Source organism: Solea solea, chromosome 12 (assembly GCF_958295425.1).
Source record: "Solea solea chromosome 12, fSolSol10.1, whole genome shotgun sequence".
Taxonomy (NCBI): Eukaryota; Metazoa; Chordata; class Actinopteri; order Pleuronectiformes; family Soleidae; genus Solea; species Solea solea.
Window position 1 is genome coordinate 12717088 of NC_081145.1, and position 21804 is coordinate 12738891.

The following is a 21804-nucleotide window of genomic DNA, read 5'->3' on the forward strand; positions in this document are numbered from 1 at the left end:
TAGTACTACTAGTTCCACCTCCTCATTTTAATGTAAATAGTATGAGCGTGTTGACCGTATATTTTGTGTTATAGCTAAGATAATACTTAGAATCAGATCAAAATATCGATGTAGTCGGGATCGATTCTTCAGTCTTACATGTGTTCTGTGCTCTGCTGGTTAAGTCTGAGAAGCGGGATGGTTGTTGTTATGCAGCTCCTCTGTAGCCGGTACGTGTATTAGCTACTGTTTTGAACATCTGATACGTTTTATAATGTACATGTTTTATCCGTTTTGTCCGCGTTTTTATAGTATATGCGTCTGTCACTAAAGCTGCCAATATGTAACGATGAAATGAATCGTGTTTTGTCTTAGGGGAGTCTGCTTGAAGTTAGCTAAACTGAGCCACGGCAGTGTCATGCTGTTCATTCACCTCAGAGTATGCAACCAGAAAAGTCCCTGAATGTCACATATCACAACCGCCTGCACCATGACCGGGAGAGCCAACAAAAACAAACTCAAGAGCAAAAAGAAGGGCCATGTTTCAGCTGGGACTTCTGCCAGCGCTGCCACCACCACGACTCCAATCTCCTTCTTCTTCAACAGTCAGCCTCCGTCTAAGCTGGCCTGCCCTCTGTGTGGCCTGTTGGTACCAAGATTCAGGATCAATGAGCACATTGATTTGCAATGTCAGAACTTTGACAGAGGAGACAGCAGTGCTGCCTCAGCAAGCAGTAGTGTTGTGCCAAGCATGCAGCTGTCACACAGAAAGAAATCCACAAAGTCCCCAGAGCTTGATAGAAGCAAGGAAGAAGAGGACCAAGAGACGAAGACCAGTCCTTATTTCAAGAAGAATAACCCTCAGCAGGCTCCACGGGAAATAAACAGTAAAAGTGTAGTCAGGAAGATTGACCTGGGAAGTCTCTCCTCCAAGTTATCTAGACGGGGCAACAATGCACCTGAGAGCACACAGACTGATGATAATCATGCACCAAAGCATCTTGAGGAGGAGACAGACCCTCCAGAGACAATCAGCAGCTCTCAGAAAGAAAATGTCCTTGTTCTGAGTTTAGAGGACACAAATTATTGTGTAACAGTCACTGACCAGACAACAATCAGTACTGAGACTTCAGCAGCAGTGGGCGATTCAACATGCTCAGAAAAAGGACATAAACTTAAACAGAAAGCCTCTATGTCAGATGTTTTCCGAAAAGTGGGCACTCAAAGGTTGCAGCCTTCCTCCTCCCAACCGGCAAAGAGGAAAACACCCTCCACTGACAAAGCATCTGATTTAAAAAAGAAAGCAAAATCTGACAGTAACAGGAAGCAAGAGGAAGTGTTACCAAATGAAAATAAAGCAGAGACAAGTGATACAGACCAGCACAAAACTGTGGTTTCCTTAAACATAGACCTCCCTCTAAATTCAGAGGAATCTCATGGAATTAGTGCTGCTGTCATCAACAGTGAGTCACTGCCTGGGTTTGCCCAGCAAATGACTGTTGACCAGGCTGATGAGGCCTTTAATCCTCCAAGGCTTCCCTACTATATCCGTAACTTCCGAGCCGTGTTGCAGGCTGTGCTGGAGAATGAGGACGACAGAGCATTGTTCAATGAAGATGATATGTTGCTTGTTCATGCTTTTGAGAAGCTATCAGGTATGGCATAATATCACTCAATTATTGTGATAAAATTGAATCAGGCTTAACTGTTCACTTGTGTCTTCTCTCTCAAAAGTCCCAGGGCAGAAGCTCTATGTACGGCTCTTTCAGAGGAAGCTGAAGTGGCTTCAAGTAAATAAACTTGATTATGATGAGATATGCAGTGATTTGGGACCTGTTGCTGAGGAGCTGGTTCAACGTGGTTTTCTACAGTCAGGTAAAAAAAAAAAAAAGCCTAAAATCTTTTAATATTTTATGACACCTGCTTGAATTTGCTAAATCCTGGAATTACTAAAATATTTATTTGTATACTGTTGAAGGCTGCATTTTTTATGACTGCTTAGATAATGGATGATTGCATTCTTGTATAGCTGGGAGTAAATACTGCGTTATGCTACTTAAACTTCCTATCAACAAAACCGTGTACATTATTAATGTCTCTCTGTGTAATCTCAAAGAGAATGATCTTGAGGACCTGGGAGAAGCTCTGGACCTCCTGCCTGCTCCTGAACTCAAAGCTCTGGCTAAGATCTTCCACTTGGGCAGTTCTGGGACTCAGAAACAGCAGCTTGTGGATGGGCTTCTTCATCTAAGCAGGCAAAAGTCTATCTTCTCTCTAGGCCCTACTCGAAACATCAAGGCTGTCATACTAAGAAGGTGAAATGATTGATGATAGCTATTTTGTTTGTATAAGCAGTACTTTGTTTTGCAGTAATGATCTCACTCAGGTTGTTTCCAATATTAAAGGGCGAAGCAGTTTGCTGGTTCTTGCGTGCGTCTGTGTCGTGGTCCTCGTGCTGTTTTCTCTCGCATTCTTCTCCTCTTTTCTCTGACGGACACCATGGATGAGGAGGAGATGGCGGCTGGTGGGCAGAGTCAACTTTTTACCATCCTGCTGGTCAACTCAGGACGGCTGACCTTCCCTGACTACACAATAAAGCGTATAGCCAAGGTGTTCCAGGACAGAGAAGACCTGATCAGGTGAGGGCCTGCAAACATATTTGAGTTTCTTGCATTTAATCTAAGAAGAATATAAATATTGCTCCTTACTCCATTCATCCCACCAGATATGAAGCATCAATGCGATCCCTGCAAGAGGTGAACTCAGCTATGCAGGCAGGTCAGTGGGAGGAAGCCCTAGAGCTGTACACTGCTGCCAAAAGTGCTTGGCAGGAGCTGAAGCAAATCCATGACTTCAGGTAATGAGCAATGAATTTATAAGTTATTTTTTAATCTAAAACACACATGCAAAGTCCCTCGTGATCAATTAACATTTACATTATCATTGTGTTTGATAGTCATGAGGCAGAGCTGCCTGTGTTCCTGCGCAGCTTCACTACAGGATGGTCTTACACTCGCCTTTTATCCAGAGGGGTGGAGATCTTGCAGAGGCTACGTAAATATGAGGTTTGCTCACTTGAAACACTCACTAATTCAACTCTATGAGGTGTGTGTCACAAATAAAACGAAAAAGTAGAAAATGTTATTTTCCTGTTACAGGAGGCAGTAGAGGAGCTGCAGTCCTTATTGCTGCAGTCTGTTTACTGTCCTGACAGCCGAGGGCGCTGGTGGGACAGACTGGCACTAAATCTTCAGCAGCACCTCAAAAAACCTGAGCGTGTGAGCACCAGTATCTTTGGTTCCATTCCATTTACCTCTTTATAGACGTTCTCATCAGTTTTCACATAACGTGTTCCACAATAGGTGCTGTGTTTTCATTTGTGTGACTGCTCCTCTTTTGTGATTGCACTTAGGCAATCTGTGCTATTAGAGATGGGCTTTCAGACCCTTTGGTACGAACAGGACATAAACTCTCCCTGCATCAGAGAGCTGTTAGGATGAGAGAGTCTACCAGCCTCAAGAAGTATCGTCTACAATTCAAAGATATGCCAACTATTCATGTCCAAGATGTTACACATGTAAGTTTGCTGTTGCATATTCGTATTTAGCTGTTTAATTTTTATGGTATGAAAGTCAAATATATATTATTTTTCATGCTTTATCTTTTGTCTTCAGGTGACAATACGAGGACAGCTGTTTCCTCATGAGGGAGGCACGGGGAAATCCATGTTTCTTTTACCAGCAAATGGGGCAGAGAGCAGTGACGCCACTGTAATATGCTCTGTGGAAGAACTGTGTTTAGCACATTACCGCCAACAGGGTTTTGACCAAGGTAAACAACTGTCCTATTAAAAAGTAAAATGAGGTAAGTTACTATTTCATCATGAGAACAATATATATATATACAGTATATATATACTGTCATCACCAGGGATCCACGGTGAAGGTTCAACCTTCTCTACATTGTTTGGTATTTTCCTGTGGGATATCATTTTCATGGAAGGAATTCCAGATGTTTTTCGAAACCCATACCAGGTAAAGTAAGGTCCATATACTGCTGGTTTTGTTGAATAGACACACATCTAAGCAGGTTTAACTTGCATTTTTTTTCTCACAGACCTGTCCACTGGATCTTTACACCGACTGTTTCTATGAGAATAGAAAGGAGCCGATTACTTCTCGTGTTCAGTTACTCAGTGAGGCATCTGTCGAGACGCTTCATAGCATGTTGGAGGATGTCTGGACCTCACAGGAGGGTAAAGTCTGCTCATTGGTCAACTGGGAGCGTTTCTCATCCCTTCAGCACACACAGGTATTTGCTGAATCCTAAAATATACAGTGGCTTCAGAAAGTATTAAAAATGATTTACCTTTTGCACATTTTATGTTGTTGATATAATTTTAAATGTATAAAATTGGCGTTTTTATCTACCATCTACTTGTAATCTAGTCTACTGTGAAAACTGGTGAATGCAGCCAAATACAGTACATAGAGGTCCTGGTAAAAAACAAAACAAAACAAAAAAAAAACCTGCTCACGAATGCACGTGACCTGAAACTGGGACTGGCAGTTTGCTCTTAGGCACAACAATGGCCCAAAATATGCAGCCAAAAAACCCTAGAATGGTTCAGAGCAAGTTGCTGGCCAGTTCAGTCTAAAGCACAATAGAGCATATGTTGAGACTAGATCTGTATATGTCAGCTTACAGACATTTCCTCTGGACTCTAATAGGCCTTGAGAGAATCTGCCTGTAAGAATGAGATAAACTGCTCAAGTCCATGTGTGTTAAGCTTGTAAAGACTCGCCAAAGAAGACATGAAGCTGTAACTGCTGCCAAAGGGGCATCAAAAAATACTGAATTAAGGGTTTTGGAAGTGGGAAAAAAGGAGTTTTCATTATTAATACATTTGAAATAAGATTTGTTTTTCATTGTACAAGTTTGATAACTTTATTAACAATTTTAGTAACATTTGGCTATTTTATTACATTGTATGTAGTTACAGTGGGACAGATAATGAAAAATATGCAGGTGTCATTAAATAATTGGGATTCGATGTTTGTCTTCATGTAGGCACTAACAATAATGACTTTCACTGATACTTGCAGTCTTTGGTGTCTTGCCTCGGTGGAGCCTTCGTAGGAGGAGTAATAGCAAGAATGTCAAAGGACTACAGACACTGTCGTGGAGGTTTGCCTGATCTGGTGGTGTGGAACACCACAAATAACACCTACAAGGTAGAATAACTTCACATTCTTTGAATTACATATTTTTCTTTGTGTATGGATTCAGATGCTCTCTGATATCTGATTAATTTATGTCAGATTACACTGAATATACTGCACACAGGCTTTTCTGACATGGGTTATGTTGTTTTTAGCTGGTGGAGGTGAAGGGGCCCACTGACCGGCTTTCCCAGAAACAGCAGATCTGGTTGGATGAGCTGCAAAAACTTGGGGCGGATGTGGAAGTGTGTCATGTGGTGGCTTCCGGAGCCAGAGGAGCTCGTCTGGAATAATCAAGAAGAAGTGACTGATGAAATTTTGCTTCTAATTATTTTGTCATCGAAATGTGAATATCAGCAGAATGACTGAAAACAATATTTGGTGCTCTGTCTGATTCTGGTTATCTAAAGCATTTGTTGATGTTTTCTTCAAATCTCAACCATATAAAATAAATTCTACTCTATTTGAGCTTAGGTAATGTGGCATGATGTTTGGTTGATGAATGTGTTATGATAAAGGACAGTACACCAAGACTTAGAGGCACAGCATGAGATGATCATCCCTTTGAACCGGCTGCCAGGATCAGAAATATTTTACAGATAATCAGAGTTGATGCACGACAAGAAATGGATCCCACACCAAACAGAAGGTGTTTCCTTCTCTTATCCAACACTATATTTACAGGGTTGCCATGAAACATCAGCAACTCAATGATTTTGTTGTGCAAGTAATTAGGGTGTTACTTAACTGTAAATATTAATTTCTGCCTGCACCATTCTACCAAAAACACTTGTTGGTTAATAAGAATAATATAGTTGGGCTGCAATTATTGATTTTCTACCATTATTGTTTAAACTTGTGTTTTCTCAATAAAAACAGCGGTTGTTGAACCTTGGGTTTGTTATAGCATTTTTGTTTAACAATTGTCTGAAAATATAATGTGCACACTTCCACTTCAGAAGGCCATAAATATTACCAGCAGCAACACAGATTTATACATGACAGAAAAATTAAATTACAGAGTCCTCAGTCCCAGAATATGTCTTTTACTGTTCATACAAGTTAATATCAAATGCAGAAGGTTCTTTTGAGGTTTTTAGTTCATAACAACCTTATGTCAACCTTATGGACTGCGCTCAACTCCAGGACCTGTAATCTGTATTAATAATACACCATATTTTATAAGAGGAGTCACCTCATCCTGGTTCCTGCTGCCCCTCAGCTGTATGTCCAAGTCCCACCAGTAGGCCGCGGCCCACGCTTGGGAATCCTTGCAGGCCTCCCTCAATCATGGATGCACTGCACTTGGGGGAAGGGTTGCCAAGCTGGCCTACGTGTGACGTCAGGGCGCAGGAGAGAGGGGGAGAGAGAGGGAGAGGGAGAGGGGAGGCGATGAGAGGAAGCTGCAATAAACACACAGGGCGTCTGCGCCTATCTAAGTAGGACAATAAAGTGGAGGCGGCTTCAATGCTCTAACCATGGATTTATCAGATATGCTTCTTCTCAATCTTTTCCTCTTCGCGTACTTACTAAATTACACCCAAGGTGAGTGAGGCATATTCAGGGAAAAGCTTTCACACAGTGTTGAATCCGCGAAGCTGCGGCTGAGAAGAGCAGAAAGGCTGCTAGCACGTTAGCTAACAGGAGGGGTCAGCGGGGCCTGCTTGTTGTGAACAGAACTGCGCCCTTTTCGGTGTCTTACTTCCAGCTATTCGAATGACATACGTCACCTAAAGGAGCTCGGTTTCGCGCAGTTCACTGAAACACAGCGACATTGCAGAGTTAATTCTGTGTGTTGTCATGGCTCTTAATGTCGACTGCGGGTCGGTTTTTGTTACCTTGTATTAGCGCCGACAGCCATTGTTATGAGAAGATGGAGAAGCCGACCGTGTTGACGGACCGTTAGCTTTATGCTAGCTACAATTGTAGCCGCTAACCTCTATATTTTGGTTAAAATGTAAGGTTTAGCATCTGACGCTAGGTTAGCTGAGCCAGGCCTACGTTTATAGTTCACACTGTATTAAAATTCATGTTTGCTGACATAGTTGTACGCTATGTTTTGCCAGTGGTCAGTGCTGCTCTAATGTTTTCTTTTTCGAACTAGATATTTTTTTATTAAATGGTTCTGAAACTGGTAAATACTTGTATTACAGTAGCACAGTATTAAACACCTAAGCACTTTTTCAAAAAAATAATATAATATTGAAAAATATGTGTGAGATAAGTGTAAGAATAGCTTTAATTAAAACATGAATAAAACGTTTAGTTTAAAGGGTTTTTAGTTTAAAAATTGAAGAACGTGCATGTATGCTTGGATTTGTTTGTCGAGTTAAATTTTGAGCCCAGAGAGTTCTCTCTTTCAAAAATAATAAGCACCAATTGTATGGATCATACTACTGCTGTGTGCTGCTATTACAGTGAAACAAAATCAGCTATGTTTTTTCATATATTTGACCACTCTTGTGACAGTAACATCATGAAATATGTGTGATTGTGCTATTCTATGAATATATTGTTTGTGTAGTTTTTTTGATGGGTTTTCATGATTGCTGTAGTTGAATCAGATCTCCTGCTTTGCATTTTTTCTTTATTTTAATGTAGACCATAAGTAATTCCAAATAGACATGGTGTTTACTTCTCATAGTTACCTCAATGAAAAATTTAATGTTGCCTCATAAATATTTGATCAAGCATGCATATGACTGGAGAAGTAGTGGAGGCCTGGTCTACTTACCCGTCTTTGTCATGTGTCACACTCAATCCTGTAATTTATGACTCACTAGTCCTCAGGCATAAGTACCAGTGGCATACTATGCTACAAATAAGACCCACTATATTTACCGAATATTCTTTATTTTTCAGAAGTACCTCTCAGTAGGGCTTAAGTGGCTTATAGGATTTAATGCTTGTGAAGCAGCAGGTGAAATGGGTGGAGGTACTTGGAATCTAATTCACCCTAACCACTGTATTTGGTGGCAAAATTGTTATGTTGGGACACTGAGGGCAGTTCTTAACAAAGCAACAAATCTGGCATCCTTTTGACTTCTTGATAAATAGATTAGAGATAAATATATTAAGATGAATTTTAAAATACAGACCATGCTGTTTTGCTGTCTGTTTACACCGTTTTAACCCTTCCTGTCCAGTATCTGCTTCATCATCATTTTTTAGGGCACCTCAAGTATCCGAACATATACCATGCTTTAGTTTTTACTCTGAAGCAAAGATCACTTTGACAACTCTATTCAGTTTAACTGCCATAACTGCTAACCATATAGCACCTAGTTAAGCAGAAGCAGAAACACTTAGTGGAATAAACTGATTCCCGCTAGGCTTGGGCAATATCCAAAATGTAATATTGCAAAATTGGACTGCCCAAATCGGCGTCGGAAGGTGGAGGAATAACAGGACTGAGAAGATAATATGTTGTTCATCTGTATATAACATATTAAATTGATCTATAAAATAGCAACTTCTCACCTGACATTTTACATTTAAATAAAAACATTTGGAATTTTCATCAACAATATGGATAAGTAAAAGAAACAGAAATACAATAATAATGTGTGTAATTTGGCTGTGTTTTTGGCCAGGAAGACGATCTTATGAAAAATAAATAGACATCATAAATGTTTGGTTATTAGACAATCAGCACTACTGTTTGTTGAAATATTTTACAAATACAAATCGTTTCATTAAAACGTGGGTGCTGAATACGTGACTGCTTCCGGTCATCTAAAAACTTGATTTTGTCTCTTTAATCAATTCAAAGACAATTGGAACTTTATGTAGGTGGTGCCTGTGCTCCGCAACAGTTCTTTTCAAATTCTATAAATAATCAAAACTTGATTTTGATCTCAAAAAACACAATCTAATGATACTAAATTCATTTTAAATGAGCTACATACAGATACATATTAATGGCTACAACAGCTTTCACACAAATGCTGTGTTCAGTTTTATTATTTAACAGCATCAGCTGAAATAAGACCAGTGAATTTAAAAGTAACAACAACCCATTTTATGCTTTTTGTGTGTCCTTCTCATTTTGCAGCTGATGGAGCAATTTTGCTTCCTGCCCTACTTAAGAGATTGAAAAGTTCAAAAGTCAAAGTGTATTTAAAATATATCAAAATAGACATAATTACTGTCACCTACATGAGTGCATCTAATACAATCTTCAGCTTCAAGCCATATCTATTTGCTTTCATAGTCACACACTTGGTTACAAAATAAGTTTGTCATGTCTCTGCATGATGCATGAAGTGCTCCAGTTCCTCATGGATTTTCTTTCAAAATAAAATGTGCAGCAGCTATTTGATATACGATATTTAAAAAAAGATTGCAAATATCACAATATACGATAATATCTAATATTGGCCCATCCCTAAGTCCCGCTAGTGCTTGTATATGGGACAAGCACTGTGGTAGCATAGTTGACTGTAGCTTGACTTAACTCTGCATGGAAATGTTTTGACTGTGGCACCAAAGCAATGACAAACCAATAGATTTGGGCACTGACAAGGGTTAGCGTTATGTATATTTTTGAAGAAGCTTAATTTTGTGTTCGCTTTGTATAATATACTTTGTTTCCTGTGTAATGGCCTCACTCATTTTTTTGGTTTATGTACATTTTCTTCACATGCAAAACCTAGAAAAAATTAAATTTGGTTTTCCTTATCTTTCATTATTAACAGGAGTTCATCTGTTCTTTTCAAACAGGGCACTACAGAAATCCCCTGAACAAGTACATCCGTCACTATGAAGGTCTGTCCTACGACACTGAGCTTGTGCACAGCAAGCATCAGAGGGCTAAGAGGGCGCTCTCTCATGAAGACAAGTTCCTTCATTTAGAATTTCATGCTCATGGAAGGTTTGTCATTTTTACCAGAAATTAAAGTAAAACTATGTTTGCATCTATGTCTTTTTGTCTCATCTATGTCATTATTTATCCATCTGTTTATTTAGCAAGTTTTGATTGTCAACAGTTGAAATTTGTTTACATTTGATTCATAAACCTATTCAGAGCCATTGCTTCCATTTTGTGGTGGGGTCAGATTTGAAATCTTGTTTATTTTTCTGTATTTTCTCATCTGGACCCAAAATAATCATTTAAATTTAAATTGCAAAAGTAATTGCAAGGTAATTAATTGTCCAAGCTATATTGTATGTAAAAGATCCACAATATCAGTTGTAAGGGTTTGTCTTATGTGATAGAGAGCTGTTTGGGGAGTGTTGGTTAGATAAAACAATGTATTTAATGACACACATTTCTGTTTTAGATGGTTGAAATTGTTGTTTTCTGACTGTATCACCTATAAAATAAGATTATTCATCAGCGTATTCAATACATTTTTATTTGGCTATATTTAAAAAAAGATTCCCTGACTAATTTTAACTACAGGAATTGAAAATGTGAACCATGTTTGTATCGGACTGGATGTTTGAATGATTGGATTTTACACTTGATACCTGGGTGGGTCCCCTCCACGTAAAGAGGTTGAGTGGAGAGATGCATAAAGGCCTTGTCGTGGTTCCTCGTCCAGCCTTTTGAAGAGGTGTTGTTTGATAGGAAGTGCCCACACTCTCCATGACAAAGTCAAGACCATCTGGCTGGGAGCTTGGCAAGTGCTGGTTATCATCCTCCCTGTAGCAGGGCCTGCTGTTCCCAGGCTATGGTGCTTAATAGAGAAGAAAAAGATAAGAGCTGTACAAACAGGCACAGGGATTGAAGATGCACCCATGAAGATGCAGCGCTCCTGTTTTACATCTTTTATAGAAATGTTTGAAGCAGCTGCTATACTTTAGATTACTGGTCTTTTTGTAGCCTATATATATGGGGTCACACAGTCTGTGTTAAAAGAAAGACGCCAGGGCCAGGCCTCATACTCTTTTAGAGGCAGTCACCATTTAATTTCTGATAGAAAATGTATAAAAATGACAACACCAACAAAAAAACCCAGCTAGACACATTTGGAGCCCCTTATCCCTGGCACATCATAGCATGACAATAGCATGTAAAAAATACCACTCATACACATTTGGAGCCCCCTCATAAATGATATCATTAATTTATATATGATGAGAAACATACATCATAACGTATACAAACATAGTCAAATATAAATAATATAAAAGTAAGGGGGGAAAAAGCGATGAAAAAGTCACATTTTCCCCAGTATACCACAGCAGAAAGGGTTAAAATAATATGGGTGACACGGACAACCCTTATACAGGGGTCAGCCACAAAAACGGACAATAGGGAAACATACAACTGTAAACTTGTTCCATATGTCTGTCACATCAAATGATGTACGGCAAAATATATTTTGTGGAATTAAACCCCTACATTTAACACCAACTTATAAATAAATAAAAAATAAATAATTGGCATTGTTACACAAAGTCACAAAAAATCTAAAGAGGGCACACACAGTGAAAACCTCCACAAAGGCTGCTCAGTTTTTGAGTGTCAATACATTAAAAAGGTGAACCGTATCCAGATCAGAGCCTGAATCCTATCATTTCTTCCATCGGCCAGAACTAACCTCCCCTGAAAAATGTATAGGTTATCTGTGTATAAATCCATATTTAAATATGTTGTGTCTTGTCTTTCATTTCAGACATTTCAATTTACGAATGAAGAGGGATACCACCTTGTTTTCCCAAGATTTAAAGGTAGATGTTTCAGGAGAAGAGATGCCATATGATACATCTCATATCTACGCTGGAGAAATCTATGGTGAGGCTAAACATTTAATGTGAATCCACTTGTTTGATTGCAGTTCTTGATAATCAAAGGAAAGCAATATTGCAGCCTCAGGCTTTTTGGAATCTATAGTCTTCTATAAAATGTAAATACCTTACCCTGTGTGAATTTTGTGGCTCCTGTCCCTCTGTTATTTGGGTTCCCAGGTGAGAAAGGTACCCTGACCCATGGCTCTATTGTGGATGGTCAGTTTGAGGGCTTCATTCAGAGCTACCATGGCATCTACTATGTGGAGCCTGCTGAGAGATACTTGGAGGGCAAAAATGTGCCCTTCCACTCGGTCATCTACCATGAAGACGACATAAGTGAGTCTCTTAAAAAAGTTCAGATACACAAATGTTTTGACAGCCAATTTTCCTGTAAACATTGTGTATTGTATTTTGATGCATGCATATATGTATATATAATAGTGTGATCAGTAAGGTGCAAGGTAAGGGCTGTTGAGCTGATGGAGACAGGCTGGTAGAATCATCACCGAGGGAGCAGAGACACCTGGAGTGCTCATTAGATGACTAACACAATTTTTCTCTTGGGCTACTGGCTCATTTTAACAGTCTTTACAATGCTCATACTCATAGTGAGGTTGGCACCCTGTAATTTGAAATTATCTGTGTTCATATAGTACAAGGCTGAGGGGCAAATTAAGTAGAAATGTGAATAGAATTGCTAATGACTCTGGGAATGTAACAGCTCACACAGCAAAGCTAGGCTCAAGTGGCGTGTAAGTACATCCATTAGCTGATCATGAATAGTGCCAGAAATAGAGTGACTCAGGGGGTTAAGTCCCAAACAATGTCTCCCATAATCCAAACAGTGTTGTGTCTGCTTCCTTCACTCAGACTACCCACACAAGTACGGCCCGGAGGGAGGATGTGCTGATAGCTCAGTGTTTGAAAAGATGAAGAAGTACCAAGCATCTGCCTTAGAAGAACCACCCAAGGTGAACTTCATTCCACGTAACAATGATCCCTTGCAAAATTGTTTTTACTTTCTTTTTTTACTAAGTTAGACTCGCAGTTGCCCATAGAGAACTTTTAGCAAGTCTCTGTGGTTTCCAGTTGCTTGTCCCATCTTTTAGTATGACAAATTAGTAGCTTATCAGAATGTTTGAAAAAACTGTCATGGATCTTTACTATACACCATTCTTAACTTTTATGCACTTCCTGTTTGAAAATGTAAACTCACAGCCTGTAGAAGCACCAGTCATCAAAAAAGTTTAGTATGTTTCTGTTTGTCATTATTATTTATTATTCCTCAGTTCAGTTACAGTCCATCCATGAACATGCTGGCGACTGAAAACCACAGCACTAAAAATACCTCATCATTATTTATTAACCCACTGTTAAAAATGCTATGTATTAACATATTTTATTTAACCTACCATTCCCTGCCCTCCACAGGCTCTACATACTCCAGCTGACTTGAACGACCCTGTGTTGCTGAGGAAGAGGAGGATGGCCCAAGCGGAGAGAAACACATGCCAGCTTTTCATTCAAACTGACCACCTCTTCTACAAGTATTACAAGACTAGAGAAGCTGTCATTGCTCAGGTAATACACAGGTAGTCTCATTCACTTGACTCATGTTACTGCAGTGCTGCTGAAATTGGATTTACACAGTGAGTGCTGAGGAATTTCTGTCTTGTAATATTACTCCAGGAGCACGCTTTTAATCATCTATAATTCTAGATTTGTATCAAAATATGACATGTTATTCAGTGCAGGGTTGATTCATACAACTCTGCAGCAAATAAAAGTCCCCCTGGGGATCACGTAAAGGCTCTGTGTGCAGTGATATCTGTTGAGGAGTATATCATTATAGTATATCAGTGATTACAGACAGCAGCAGTTATTAGTTCAAATAATTTGTTGTCCTCTACGCTGATGACTACCTAATTAGTAGTGCATCCATTACCACATGGTTTCATCAGCAGCAGGCTTTTCGCGTGGTTTTTAGTGCATCTCATAGCTGTTTTTCCAACCTTTAAATTTAACTTGCCCCAATTGTGTACTATTTGCTGCCCTGCAAACTAAAACAGATGTTAGTCACTGTTAGATAGTCTTTTCCAAAGGGAAATTTAAGCTTGTGTCACTTTGTAAACTGTGTACTCTCCTCTTGTCAAGTCCCATGTGCATTTTTTTAGTTTACCCACTGTTGCCATGATTTGTAAGTTCACTTTTGTTTTTTTGTGACTTTGTTGCATGTAATCCTTCATTTGGATTTAATGAAGTAATGCAGATTTAAAACATGGCCTCAGTAGACCAACAGCTCCCATGTCTTGCAAACGGGTTGACTTTCAGCAACGCTTCTCTTGTAGTGGAGAGAGCGAGATCAAGTTTCTGTATGTTTATCAGCTGCTTGTAAAGTTAGCTTAAAGCAGCTACAGCTTCTACCCTGGAGGAAATCTCTCCCCTGTTATTTCTGAGCACGGCCTATAAGCTAACCCGGAAAGATAAGACAAACTAAAGTCTTGTTACACTTGAATCAACGACTTTTATCAGTGTAAGTTCTGGTAAAACATTACCAGACTTTTGGACATTGAACTTTCGGCCATAGCAGATCTGTGTCTGTGTGAAGCTCCTGCTGCTTCTGTTTGTGTGACAGGCTGCTAGCCTCACCCCCCCCTGCACAGCCTGAGACACACAGATCTCTCCTCGGGATTGGGAACAGTGAAAATCCATCGTACACAATCTGATCGTGTCAACACGAATTAACCTCAGTGCTTAATCACCATGGTATTTCAAAATTTAGCCCGGGAGCATGTTTAATAGGCTTGGCTGAGCCTGCAATATACTGGCAGAAACCCGAGTCACACCAAATGTCAACATGCACCTATTTTGATAATTGAAAAGGTTTTTGTTCTGTTTTTGTCGCTCCATACAACAAAGAAATCATTATGGTTTTGTGGACAGAACAGACATTTGAGACATCTTCATTTCGAGGTTTTGATTAAAAAAAAAATTGACAGATTAATCGATTATGAAAATTGTCGTTCGCTGAAGCCTTACCTTTGATGTTGTATTATAGTGTTTTTGCGCAACCAGTGATTCTTGATCTTATGTTCTCTGACACGATTCCAGATCTCCAGTCACGTCAAGGCCATCGATGCCATCTATCAGGGAACAGACTTCATGGGCATTCGCAACATCAGTTTCATGGTGAAAAGGATCAGGGTAGGTCTTGTACTTATATTATTATTATATTTAATTTACCTTTTATGTGTGATCACTGCCTTTCATCTGAACCTTTTTTTTTTGTCCATCACAGATAAACACAACCATTGATGAGCGGGACAAATCCAACCCATTCCGCTTCTCCAACATTGGCGTGGAGAAGTTCCTGGAGCTCAACTCGGAGCAGAACCATGACGACTACTGTCTGGCTTATGTTTTCACTGACAGAGACTTTGATGATGGAGTGCTGGGCTTGGCGTGGGTTGGAGCCCCCTCAGGTACTGAAGGACTGTGTATCATCAGCAACTGCAAACAGTCGGCCATGTTTTAAGTCAGGATATGAGTAAGCTAACAAACAGATTTAGAACCATTGTATAACACAGTCCATCCTCTGCATTGAGCGGAAGGTCCATTATTACCCAGTCTTGGTGAAATGTTTTTTCCTGTAATGAGGGGATCCTTTTAGCTTTCTAGCTGTGGTCTTGAAAAAGGTTTGTTTCAACCTTGTGGTTTTCCTTCTCAGGGAGCTCTGGAGGCATCTGTGAGAAAAGCAAGCTCTACTCAGATGGAAAGAAGAAGTCGCTCAACACTGGTATAATCACTGTACAGAACTATGCCTCCCATGTACCTCCCAAAGTCTCCCATATCACTTTTGCACATGAAGTAGGACACAACTTTGGCTCCCCGGTGAGTTGCTTAGATGTTCCACATCCACATTTTTTCATGGAGAGATTTATGACGAGCCTTTCTTTTCCTCTTTTAACCTTTCTCGCTTTCTCACTCGCAGCACGACTCTGGTTCTGAGTGCACCCCGGGAGAATCCAAGAGCCAAGACAAGAAGGAGAAGGGAAATTATATCATGTATGCGAGAGCTACATCAGGAGACAAGCTCAACAACAATAAGTTCTCCATCTGTAGTGTCCGCAACATCAGCCAGGTGCTGGAAAAAAAGAGAAACAACTGCTTTGTCGGTACGTTTTACCCCCTTTGAATGAGTGAATTTCTTTCTTTTGAACGTGTATGTATACACACAAAGGACGAAAGGAACAAAAGGACAATATAGTAACACAAATGAAGTATCGCATGTGTTCAAAAATTAGCAGGAGGATGTTTTCATTTATTAGTTCCCACCACTTTTTTTACTAATATGAATACTATGTGCAACCTGATGGAATACAAATATAAACAATTAGTTAGCTATCTTAATTAATATAATTAGTTAAGTCTTACAGAGGAGGCTTGCAGCATTCATGCAAGATGAGTATGTTTTGTTTCCATTCATACACTTCTTAGGAAAGTTTATTGTTCTATTCTTCAAGCTGATGTGTATTTTAGCTCCAGCTCTATTATTTGAACACGTCACACTAACCATTGTTTCATTGTTTGTTGTGGCTTTAAAAGATATTTCAGGTTAACTAAGAATGAACTAGGAATACAGCTTTTGTTGAGTTTGAAAAATTATTTTAGTGGGTTTTATTTTTTACAGATGGTATTTTGTAGACTTTTTTTTGTATCACCCAGTGCAATGTTCAGCAGTATCTTCTGTATTCATTCATCAATTTTATCACAAGATTGGCTCAATGTTTATTCTCTCTTTCCCAAACAGAGTCTGGCCAGCCCATCTGTGGTAACGGCCTGGTGGAGCCAGGAGAGGAGTGTGACTGCGGTTACAGCGATCAGTGCAGGGACCAGTGTTGCTATGATGCCAACCAGCCTGACAATAAGAAGTGCAAGTTAAAGCCCAACAAAGTCTGCAGGTTAGACGTGGATGTTGTTTTGGTGTGATTTTTGATGTTCCACTGATGTGATCACTTTTGACTCAACACTTCCCTTCTCTTCCCCGTCTTCCCCACCAGTCCCAGCCAGGGTCCATGTTGTATGCCAGAGTGCAGTTACAAAGGTCGTAATGACAAGTGCAGAGAGGAGTCAGAGTGTGCTCACCAGGGCATGTGTAATGGAGTCAGTGCTCAGTGTCCCACTTCTGAGCCCAAAGCCAACTTCACCGCCTGTCACGGAGAGACTCAAGTGTGCCTCAATGGGGTGAGTGTGTGAACACATGGAAGATCTGGTTGTGGTGTCAATCACATCTTCACACCAGTCGCTGCCTGATCTCACCTGCCTTCATGCTTCATCATAACAGGGCTGTTCGGGATCCATCTGTGAAAAATATGGGCTGGAGGCGTGCACCTGTGCCAGCCAGGAAGGCAAGGATGAGACTGAGCTTTGCCATGTGTGCTGCATGGAGAAGAGTAAGTCATTTATCTATTTCCCAGCTTCAATGTATTTTTTAACTGCTCGAGAGTTGTCATTCTTTGTCATTTTGTTATTTTGTTTTCATGTAAAGCACGTTGAGTAGCCCCTGTGTGTGTGTGTGTGAAATGGGCTTCACAAATGAAGCTGAAAGCTTTGCCTTGATTATCTTCAATCCATCTTCTCAGTGAATCCTAACACATGCAGCAGCACCGGATCAGAGCGCCTGGCTCGTTTCTTCAACAAAAAAGTGACCACGCTGCCAGCCGGCTCGCCTTGCAACGACTTCAAGGGCTACTGTGATGTGTTCATGAAATGTCGTCTGGTGGATGCAGACGGTCCACTTGCCAGGCTTAAGAAGGCCATTTTTAACCCAGAGCTCTATGAGAACATTGCAGAGTGGATTGTGGTATGTGTCGGCTTCTTGATTTTGGTTGCATAATAAGTTAAAGTTATTATGAAGTGTTTTGTATCAAGTGTGTTTTAACTTGTGAATTTTCTTCTCCAGGCTCATTGGTGGGCAGTGTTGCTGATGGGTATTGCCCTCATCATGCTCATGGCTGGTTTTATTAAGATCTGCAGTGTGCATACACCAAGCAGTAACCCCAAACTTCCCCCTCCCAAACCACTTCCAGGTGAGTCTTCATACCTAAGAAAAACTTAAACTACATTCATACTACTCCATTTTCCATTTGAAAACACAAAAAATACACCTGTCATCTAGATTATCCTGGCATTTTTGAGCCCCAAAGACAGAAGTTAAAAAGTTTTAATTAGAAAAATCTAGGGCTACGTTTTGGTCTGGACAGGCAAAAACTGAGACCGTTGGAAATGATGACGGTTACCCGCGTTCACTGCCTGAATCAGCCACATCTCTCACATTTTTTTAAGTTAACATTTGCCATTCCACTAAACAGATTTGTTTTTCGTTGCTAATTTATTATTTCAAACATGTTTATGCACACAATAATTGCTGCAGCTGAATAAGCTCAAATTCTTCAGTTTATAAATGCATAAGTATTGTTTGATTGTTTGCTCCTGCTAGATACTGTTGTGGATGCAGTTAATAAACCTATGTTGTATTTGTTGTCTTTTGTTTTGTCTTGTTTAGAACATGCTGCCAATCATACAGTTGTGTAACAAGTTGTCATTGTTGAAAAACCCTTTCTCCTCCTCCTCACAGGCACTTTGAAGCGGCGGCGAGCACAGCAGCAGGCTAACTCGCAGGTGCAGCACCAGTCTCAGCACCCGCACGGCCACGGCGGGCACGGCGGCCAGCGGCAACCCCAGAGGCAGCCTCAGCGTCAGGCTCAGCCCCAGAGGCACCACCGTCAGCCCAGAGAGAACTATCAGATGGGCCAGATGAGACGCTGAGTCCCCGGCAGCCCCGCAACTCCCCCCGCCTCCCCCAATGCCTTGGCTCCTCCTTGTGCCTACAGTGGGAAACAAAAGCATCACTCCATCCAAAGAAAAGCCTGATATAGTTGTTGGTCACCGTCATATCCTCCATCTACAGACAAAACAGACACGTGGGAAAGAGAAAAACACTGTCTAGCAACTCGATTGGCTCTTTGTGGAGTAGACTCGACCGTCGGCCATTTCCAATGCAGTGTGATCTAGCAACTTTTTCCACCTTTTTTCTTTTTCAGTTTTTTTGAAGGAGTGCCAAGGAGTTAAAGGAATAATGTGTAGCTTTAGTACATTCTGTGATTTTTTTTTTCTTTTTTTTTTTTCTTTTTCGGGCAACGTCTTCTTGAGTGACACACTCATGGCTGCTGGTAAATTGTTCTGTGCTTTTCTTTTGCCATTCAAGCCAGAAATGAGACACTCGGAGGGGATTTGCGGCACCTGTGATTCACACATGTCAAATGGCAAAAGACACAGGCTCCGGTCTGTCGTGCAGACAGTCTTCTGCATGTGATTGTACATATTTAGTGTATCATAAGTGAAAACAAACTATTTCTTCTACTGTAAATGTGTAATTCTTCACTTCTTTTCTTTTTTTTTTTGGTTTTTGGTTAGTGCTCTCAGGACTCTAAACACATAAATGAAGGAATGATGGTGGTGAGGCGCTCCATGGATGTTGCTGGTGAGGATTTGAGGGCCATCAAGTTCTCCTCAGTTTTCCAGTCAGGTGGATCTCTTTCACTCTTGCTTGGGTCCAGATTCGAACAAGGGCACCATATTCCACGTTCTAGGTCTTCTTTGTTCAAACTCCCTCCTCTTTCTTCATCTTCTCCCCCCACCCTTGTTTGTCTCGCTAACGTCATGTTTGCTCGTGTTGCATAACAAGCTAGATAAGGTAATGGAGGCGTGGGAACAGAAAGGGAACATCACTTAGTTTTGTTACCGTTTCATTGTCTTTAATGATTTAGTTAATGAGCAGGAAAAACAAATAACCACTAAATGAAGCTTGTGATGATTCTACCTGTTCAGCTTTGAAAACAAGGGAAAGTGAAGCCTGCTGTGGTGTAGCTTAGTAGTGAGAGTGTATCATGTTGCAGAGTTCTCTTACACAAGTGTGGAAGTGAACTCACAAATGACTTAAGTGTGGATGTACAAAAAAAAATGTAAGAAAACATTCTATTATTCTTCAAGATAGTGACTGTAAGAACTTTTCAATGTGGGCATGCGGACACATTTACTAAATGTGACTATTAATTGACCAATGTTTGTATGTCACTCAACACTATTTACTTTGACAGGTGATAATGTTAGTATTAAGTCGTGTGGAAGGAGCGATGTAAGGCAGCAGTATTGTCACACTATTCACTAACAACTTCCTCTGTGTGTTCACTATTGTCACAGGAGACAGTTTTCTCCTGCTCGGTCAAACCTCATCGTAGACTCGATCCCTGTCAGAGCTCATGAGTGCAGGCCCCAGTGAGGGTTTACATCAGCGTGCCATTAAACTTTATACAGATGATGTTTGCGCACAGTTTTAAACACCTGTCATGGTTTCTGGAGTCACTTTAAAATGGAAGAAGTGAAGGAGATGTGATTATTTTTTTTATTTCACTTGTGTGTGTCTGTGTGTGTCGTCCCCTCCCCAGTGTAGCAAATCATGGGATAGTTTCTGGAATGACACTAATTTGAAGGATGTTATAAATCTGGTCATGATACAATAATAATTGTGCAAAACCACGTGATTCATTCCAAACAATTTGTGCAAACAAACCACGGGATTTTTTTATTATTATATATTCAGTGAACGTTTTTTTCTCTATTCGCTCTGACATTTTCCCCTCAGCATCATTATTTTAAATGCATGCAATACTAATCTCAAGAAGTATCTTACAACACTGTTCCGATGGTTGTAATAATCACACGTGTGCTCTGAAGGGAACATAAAGATAATGAGTGTCTCACAGTCGATTATTTATTTCACGAGGCAGAAGAATTAAACACAGGTCGGCTGTTGCTACAACTTCTCATGTCTGTACAAAAATGGAGCTCTTTTTAAAACGGTGTAGGCCGTCAGGCCGAGACAATTTACATGTAAAGTTGTACAGTACTTGGAAAAATCCGAATTTCATTTGAAAATGAAACTTACATTTTGATACATCGGTTTCATTTTTTGTATTCTAATTCCAGAGTAAATTGTTCAAAGATGTTCATATGTGACAAACTTTCCTCTAAGTTATTTATGTTCTTATATGTGCTAGTTGAACTGGAGTTTGCTATGATACGTTTTCTCCGCCATCATCAATGGTAAAAACAATTCAGTGTGATGAAAGTCAATGTTACATTCTCATTTTTATCTTCGTTTTCCTGTGGCATGGTTTGGGTAGAAGAGCAGAAGAATAATGCCTGTAAATTTACTTTCTTTTTAATTTCGTAGTCTTGGTAAAAAAAAACAAAAAAAAAACCTTTTTAGATAAACGTGCACTGAAAATGTCCAAATTGAGTTGAAACGTGGTAGGTGATGTAGGCCGAAAGAACACAAGATTAAAAAGTAATACTACTGTCTGATTTTAATGTTCACTGTGTTTTATACAGTATCAGAAATTTTTGTTCACTTTGAACATTTTTACTAAAAAAAAAAAAAAAAATTCAAATTGTATTGTGCAAAGAGATGTAATTTTTGGAGTACTTGAAATGCATTAATTAAAAGACTCATTCAAAAATAAAATAGACCCCTGTTTACTGTCTGTGACGTGTACGCTCTTTGTTTTTTTTTTTATTGTTTGGTGCAATTTTTAGTCGTGTGTGCTGAGGTGTTTTACACAGAGTGAAATCAGAGGCGACTCAATTGATTTGACACAAGATTTAAAATTTGTAACAGCGAGTGTTACACACTGGTGTGATCTCTGAAAGATGTGGACATGAGAAGGATCGAAGGAAAAGAGTTATTACTGGAAGTGTTGTTTTTTTCACTAACTGCAATTAAAAGCCAGAATACCTGCTGCAA

At 39.9% G+C, this 21804-nt stretch overlaps 2 protein-coding genes and 1 long non-coding RNA gene across 4 annotated transcripts; 2 read left to right on the top strand and 1 right to left on the bottom strand.

Annotated features, from left to right (window-relative positions):
* Window positions 1–147: 147 nt before the first annotated feature.
* Window positions 148–6091, top strand: fan1 (FANCD2 and FANCI associated nuclease 1). Of its 2 annotated transcripts, XM_058646173.1 has the most exons (14): window positions 148–209; window positions 355–1634; window positions 1714–1854; window positions 2096–2294; window positions 2385–2618; window positions 2705–2836; window positions 2936–3044; window positions 3138–3257; window positions 3392–3556; window positions 3654–3810; window positions 3910–4013; window positions 4096–4290; window positions 5085–5213; window positions 5357–6091. In XM_058646173.1, exons 2-14 carry the CDS (start codon window positions 443–445, stop codon window positions 5492–5494), a joined length of 3015 nt encoding a protein of 1004 aa, XP_058502156.1. In that variant the 5' UTR covers window positions 148–209; window positions 355–442; the 3' UTR covers window positions 5495–6091. The 2 variants fall into 2 exon arrangements, with proteins under 2 accessions (XP_058502156.1, XP_058502155.1); XM_058646172.1 differs by having other exon boundaries at window positions 170–1634.
* On the bottom strand, window positions 5346–15129 carry LOC131470391 (uncharacterized). Its single transcript, XR_009241884.1, has 4 exons — window positions 14979–15129; window positions 10674–10882; window positions 6397–6531; window positions 5346–5485 (listed from the first exon to the last, which is right to left on the bottom strand). It is a non-coding gene; the product is annotated as an uncharacterized LOC131470391 (long non-coding RNA).
* LOC131470388 (disintegrin and metalloproteinase domain-containing protein 10-like) lies at window positions 6579–21804 on the top strand. Its single transcript, XM_058646175.1, has 16 exons — window positions 6579–6746; window positions 9924–10074; window positions 11825–11943; window positions 12117–12275; window positions 12810–12910; window positions 13371–13520; window positions 15051–15143; window positions 15238–15421; window positions 15667–15830; window positions 15931–16114; window positions 16750–16900; window positions 17000–17183; window positions 17284–17392; window positions 17582–17802; window positions 17902–18028; window positions 18577–21804. The coding sequence occupies exons 1-16, from the start codon at window positions 6680–6682 to the stop codon at window positions 18765–18767; spliced, it is 2355 nt and encodes a 784-aa protein (XP_058502158.1). The 5' UTR covers window positions 6579–6679; the 3' UTR covers window positions 18768–21804.

Excerpts from the sequence above, each read along its gene's own strand:
- fan1 (XM_058646173.1), top strand. The coding sequence starts at position 443 with ATGTCACATATCACAACCGCCTGCACCATGACCGGGAGAGCCAACAAA. Across the intron at positions 3,258-3,391 it reads ACCTCAAAAAACCTGAGCGT|GCAATCTGTGCTATTAGAGA; the intron begins GTGAGCACCAGT and ends GATTGCACTTAG. Across the intron at positions 3,557-3,653 it reads ATGTCCAAGATGTTACACAT|GTGACAATACGAGGACAGCT; the intron begins GTAAGTTTGCTG and ends TTTTGTCTTCAG.
- LOC131470388 (XM_058646175.1), top strand. The coding sequence starts at position 6,680 with ATGGATTTATCAGATATGCTTCTTCTCAATCTTTTCCTCTTCGCGTAC. Across the intron at positions 6,747-9,923 it reads CTTACTAAATTACACCCAAG|GGCACTACAGAAATCCCCTG; the intron begins GTGAGTGAGGCA and ends CTTTTCAAACAG. Across the intron at positions 15,144-15,237 it reads TCATGGTGAAAAGGATCAGG|ATAAACACAACCATTGATGA; the intron begins GTAGGTCTTGTA and ends TGTCCATCACAG.